Below are 6058 nucleotides of genomic sequence, written 5' to 3' on the forward strand. Positions count from 1 at the left end.
ATATGACACAGCGCTCTCTTCATCGTCGACCTCGATAATAATGCAGATCTTAGGTATCCAAAGTCATTTTGGTTGAATTGTCGTCGCCACTTTTCTTGATATCGGACCACATCATACCTCTTGCATTCCGGTCGTTTAACCTATTTTTCTTTTTCTCTATCCATGCCGAGTCTATCGTCAACACTGACTTATCGACTTCTTCTGAGTTAATTCACCACGCGGATTCATTGTTGATGTGCGGATGCCTTTATCGACGTCGATATTCTCTGCCGTGTCCTCGACTTCTTTGTTATGACAATGCCGATTACACCTTTGCTGTTGTCCTTCGATGCCTTCCTCGACGGGTACTCAGCATTGGTTAAATTGCTGGAGATAATGTTCGATCCATCAGCAGCACTGAGTAGTCGACACACCTTGTACTGTTTGGTATATCCACATCACACCCAACTCATATATATTTTTGCGCTTTGCCTTACATACATGTGCGGAGCACTCACTCCCAAACACTCACACGTGATCCAGACGCGGCTCATTTCTTCGTATTACCTTGTGTGTGTGTGGGGTGGAAGTATTGGGTTGCACATTTCAATGTCGGCCGCTGTCATGATCGCCCCACACCAGTAAGCGTTGGCAAAATTTCTCTGCTCTAATATGCTGCGTAACATTCTAATCAGATCCGCGCGTGGTCTCAACCGAGCTAGGCGTTTGTATAGGTGTAGATCGGACTAGTTCTCTCTAATCAGCCAAGGCAACCCAATACTGTGGCGCTTTCTCCTCACTGGTCGCACTGATTCTGCGTTTGCCTTTCGGCACTTTGCCGCCCTTCCGTTCTGCTGGGGAATGTACGGTACACTGAACTCTTGTTTGATGATTTTGAGATCATAAAGTGCGCCCATTGTCGCTCTTTGAGTAGTTCTCAACCATTATCGCCTCACAACACCCCGATTCTTACCTTAGCAATTATCTTGATTTCCGACTCAGTCACGGATTTTACCATAAGGTCAAACAATAACTACTCGTTCACCTAGGATATTTCGTCTTCACCTTCGAGCGCCTCTCACAGTCCCTTCGACATCGAGTATATCTGCATCCTGTATCTAGTTGGACTGAGTAAAGGCTCACTTATGATCTTGTTGTCGTTACACAAGCTCATACCTCAATAAAATGAAAGAATGAAGAGTTACTTGAATTGTGATGCCATTGAAGAAACGAATCAAAGAGTGACTTACATGTGTGAAGCTGAGAGTTTTGGCTATAAACCATTGTTCCTTCATTCCTTTTTTCTACTTTACAGCAAGCGCGCACAGCAAATATATGACTCATCACTACGCCGTATCATATGCGCTCTAAAACGTTGATTTGTGATGGGGGACATTACTTTGAGAAGACAGGCCTTAATCAACCCCAGACACCGGTTCTCAATGTTCAGTTGCAATTGTCTTAGCCACGGTAGGTGGTTTCCACACCCATACGAAAGCTGTAACAAAGTCAAACGAGTATTTTCTATGGGACTTTAAACAATGCAAGGCGGTAAAGTCTCCAAAATAGGTAATTATTCCGGAGGAGATATTGAGCTGTTCATCTGCCATGGATGAGTCCATGACTGAGAACACTTATTTAGCACTGGGCGCGGGGAAAAGGATGACAATCCTCATGATTTGACGAGTTTTTGTTCCTCTTTACTGGAGAGACACCTTGACTTGATAACGCGAGGTCCACGATTTGTGTTATCCTCGATCGAGAAGTGCGTCGTAAAGCTGACAAATTTATCGCGACAAAATATTGTGTCACACAACTAAAAATCCAACCAAGAGAACAGTGTGACGATGTGAAGCAGGTATTGGTGAGAGAGGCGAAAGATTCCCAATCAGCGGCAAATAGCGGTGTCAAAGGAGTAAAGGCAGCAAGAAATGTAAAATGCTTATGAAGAGCAAAATGCAGCCTTCATTACAAACGCCGACTTACTCAATTAGGTGCGGCAAAATTTGCTTAGTGCCCTCGACCTGATTATACACAGCGGATTAAAATAGACGGTTATCGGTGATTAGTCTGAGCGATATAATCGGCGAGTTCTGATATATACCAATGGGACTGTCTAACGCACTTTCAGTGTTCAATCGTCAGGTGACGCAGCTGTTCAGACTACATCATGTCTATTCACAAGCCTTTTTGACGATAAATTTTGATTTGTCTTGCAGAGCACGACGAGTCGGATGTGGATAAAAACTTATATCACTTGCGAGCAGTGATCAATTGTATACAGCTAGGCATTACTCGCTCTATCACAAGTAGCTTCTTGAAATAGTGTATGTCCACGTCAAACTAATAATGCACATTCTCAGCTCCAAGTGAATTGTTGCGGTATTTCGCTCAGCATGATCGCAACCATACCTTCCACATAAAATGGCAAGCATTCTACCAATTACAATTTGGGGTGCGATATAAGCTGGTGGGGTCAATTTAATAGCGGTTGCACTTTTCATTGCCTCGACTTAGAGAATCACAGTCGTAACGCCGCCAATCAATAACGCGATATGTTCAACGAACGGGCAGACACAACATATGCTGTACAATTAATATGTTGCACAATTGATAACTTTGCACGTTTGCATCTTCATTTTTTATTCCAAGGCTTGCTGTATAACTTTATCGCCAAGTGAAAGTGAACCTCTCTCAAGTACAAAAACTCTACAAGGCTAATGATATAACCACTTAAACGAATTACATATGACTATGTACCCGGCGGTTCATTCTGTATATGTGGAAAAGAACTCATATCTGCACGAACAAATATGCCAACGATTTGATTTCATGCCGTATGTGTCTTGTCTTTGATAAGGCTGCCTATTCCGGTAAATTGGTGGCATTTTGTTTATATGGCCTTGTTTTATGGTCTTCCCGATGAGGCGTCCAAAAATATCGTCACTGAGGATGCGTCCAAGTTGTTCCTCGGGAAAGTATTTCGCTAACGTGCCTTTTCGTTAGCGATTGAAATCCGTGCTTTACAGCAAGCTTTGTTTGAGATGCTAAGCACCAGAGTTTGCCCGCAGATAGATAGTCAAAATTACCGCGTAGTTTGCGTGGTAGAGGATCTTCTCTAAGGCTCTTGCGCAGATAGTCCGCGGTGCTGGCGCAAAATAATTTTTTTAACTGGGTTTGTGCTGAATAATGCACTACATTTCTCTATAATCTTAACTCATTTTTATCATGAGGTTGCGGCAAGCTCTTTGTTTCTAAACCAAACTCTAATATTCAATCTACCTCTGTGCGGGGTGCATGCCAATCCCATTGCACTTGGTAACAGCAAAAAGTACTACTATTACCGATTTGTAAAAGGATTACTGTGTCCGTTCAAAACATATGTCGTTGGCTACCCAGTGGGAGGCATGACCAAACTGGTGACCACACCGTATAAAAATTTGCCAAAACTTGATATGCAGTTTTTTATATGATTTAATGTTCACTGGCAAGCCATGTTGGCGAAGTACCTTAAAAAGGAATAGCTTGTCACTGGTACTCTTTCTCAGGAAGCAGCGAGCGAAAAGCTCAGACGATCCAACGACTGTTATGACAATAATGCTAGATAGAGCTGTCGGAACGGTCAAACCGGCCAAAGACGCCGAAACATACAGCTACAATTAAGCCCGTTGGCACGTACCCCACATGCAAATTCAAGCACCTACCTGGTTATACATATCAGTTACCAGTAAATGATTGTATTTGCGGGGCAACTGTATTTTTTATATCGAGTTACGTACTGTGTGATGTGGACCAACACCGTCAACGATCTTACCTACACTCGTACCTTTGTACGAAATTCACATTTATATCGAATAGAGGTAGATAAACGTGAACGTGTGATGTTTTGAATTTCGCCATCTAAAAGAAGCAAAGAACAATTACACTGTTTGTGACAGCAAACCAATTGCAATAAAGTATAAACTTGTCAGGTTCAGGGCCCACCAGCGTAGCTCAAAACAGCCTTTCATGATTTACAGATCATGTGTAGTTACGCACAGCGACGTCGACACCAGATTTTTTCGCAGAAATCGCAATCTAAATATCTTTATAACGTCGAGATACACTGTAAGCCAGATCGGCTTCATTTGGCAGTGGATGCGAGTTCGCGTCACTCCGAACATTAATTGTTGTATGTAGCGATGATTACGTTGTCAAATAGTGAGGAGATACATGAAAAAGATGTGTCTAACGCTACATTTGTTGCGTCGATGAAAGCTTCTGGGAGCAAGGGGTCGGAAAGCTCAGATGCCACTTTGACAAAGCGCGCGATTCCACGGCTCAAAGGCATACTGCTCTACGGTACGGACCCATATGGCACTCAACCTGTAGCATTGTCCAGCACAAGTACCGAACACTGTACGAGGTACATGTCACCTCTTTGGCTTGTCACATCAAAAGAGAACTTAGACACTGCCACGTATTGGTTGATCAGCATATATAAATGGTATACTTTTAGCGTATGTGTTGGCACCTTTGGCCGGCCTATCGACACCGCCAGAGATTTGGCAGCTCATCACTATAAAATTAATTTCGCATTCGTGTCCAGTAATCCTGGCATTATGGGTTTTGTTAGATGTCTGAGCAAGATGGCCTCTAATACTAGTTCTACAAGTTTTGGTTGCGAGTGGCTGGTCAACACGATTTGAAGCAACACATGTCGCATTGGGATGAATACATTAAGTGCCAACCCTGCGCGTGAGTGCGCACCAAATATACGATGGCGTTACTAGGCCGTCGGTACAGACTTCATAATGATTTCATCTGTACCATGTAGGTATCACGTGGAATACAAGAGTGTGCTTACGACCACACACGCAATATTTTGCCGTAAAGAGCCTTACAAAATGTGTCGGGTCGGTCAAATTTGATCATGACGGCTAATGTCCCGACCATTCATTGAGGTGTTTAAAGAAAGCTTTCGCTCGCAAAAGCAAGAAAATTTTCAAACTCTGTATGATGCCGGCCAGCGCTGACGAGCATAATGTGTCCAGTTCATCAGGCACAGCACTTCAAATTTTTATTTATTACTCAAGGCGAACTAGATGCGTATTGGTACTGGTTTAACGTCAGTCAAAATGTGAAGCAATATGATGGCTGTGCGCCGGGTAACTGAGCTTTACAAATTCGGCTCATACAGCACACCGGCTGGAGCCTATGGATGTGGCTCCATGAAATCGCCACCATTCATAAAAATGTGATCTTTTCATCAAAATTATTGACAAAAAATTCTTCGTAACAAGTCAGAAGTGCTCAGTGTAAGCTTGCTGGGTTTGTCAACTTTGCAAAACTGCTAACAGGCAAACCTGGCTAGACTCCAAGAAGTGATAGTCGTGGTGAGTACACGTCGGGGAAGGCGGTTAAGTCCTGTAGGCATCAAATTTACGCTCCCGTACAGCCTCGGCTGAATGACTTTGCTGAACATATAAACAGGACACCTGTTGAATGAGCGCGCTGCATATTGAAGCATATTGGCTTGGCAAATTTGCATTGATGAAGCAATAATAACGGCTATGTTCTCGCGAAATTGTGACTCCACACGTGCCATCAACCACGACAAGTCCTCACAGTCTCGTGCGTCAGAAGTAGTTTCTGACAAACGTGAAGGCAAACATTTGTTGAGGTTCAGACGCGACCATCATCAAGTTAGAGGCTCGAGTAGTGACATATCGATAGTCCAATTTCTCGTGTGTATCGTCATGAAGATATCAAGAGTTGGCGCGTGTTGGCGAGCTACGACTTTCACGTCATGAAGATTCTCGTCGGTAAATAACCTTTTTTAAACAAGATGCAATTGCAATGTTCGACGATGAGATAGCGAAACAAGAATTGACGCAGTCTGGGGAGACTTTTTGGAAGATTAAGGCAGTAAATCTAACGAATTTTTACAGATAGAAGACCTTCTACTATTACAAGCCCCCATCAAATTTCCGACAATGTTCTAGGAATAAAAAACCGCTATGATTAAACGACCTCTTAAAAAAAAGGCCGCTGTAAACACTTTAGCATTGGGCCGTTATTTTGAAATCGACCATGCGTC

General features: G+C 43.1%; 2 protein-coding genes across 2 annotated transcripts; both read left to right on the forward strand.

Moving 5' to 3' along the window:
* Positions 1-297: 297 nt before the first annotated feature.
* Positions 298-624, forward strand: PHALS_13553 (uncharacterized protein; the record flags this gene model as incomplete). Its single annotated transcript, XM_024729334.1, has 1 exon — positions 298-624. The coding sequence occupies one exon, from the start codon at positions 298-300 to the stop codon at positions 622-624; it is 327 nt and encodes a 108-aa protein (XP_024579722.1).
* Positions 625-5531: 4907 nt separating this feature from the next.
* Positions 5532-5791, forward strand: PHALS_13554 (uncharacterized protein; the record flags this gene model as incomplete). Its single annotated transcript, XM_024729335.1, has 2 exons — positions 5532-5641; positions 5695-5791. 2 exons carry the CDS (start codon positions 5532-5534, stop codon positions 5789-5791), a joined length of 207 nt encoding a protein of 68 aa, XP_024579723.1.
* Positions 5792-6058: the final 267 nt, after the last annotated feature.

Source organism: Plasmopara halstedii, assembly GCF_900000015.1.
Source record: "Plasmopara halstedii genome assembly, contig: Scaffold_658, whole genome shotgun sequence".
Lineage (NCBI taxonomy): Eukaryota > Oomycota > Peronosporomycetes > Peronosporales > Peronosporaceae > Plasmopara > Plasmopara halstedii.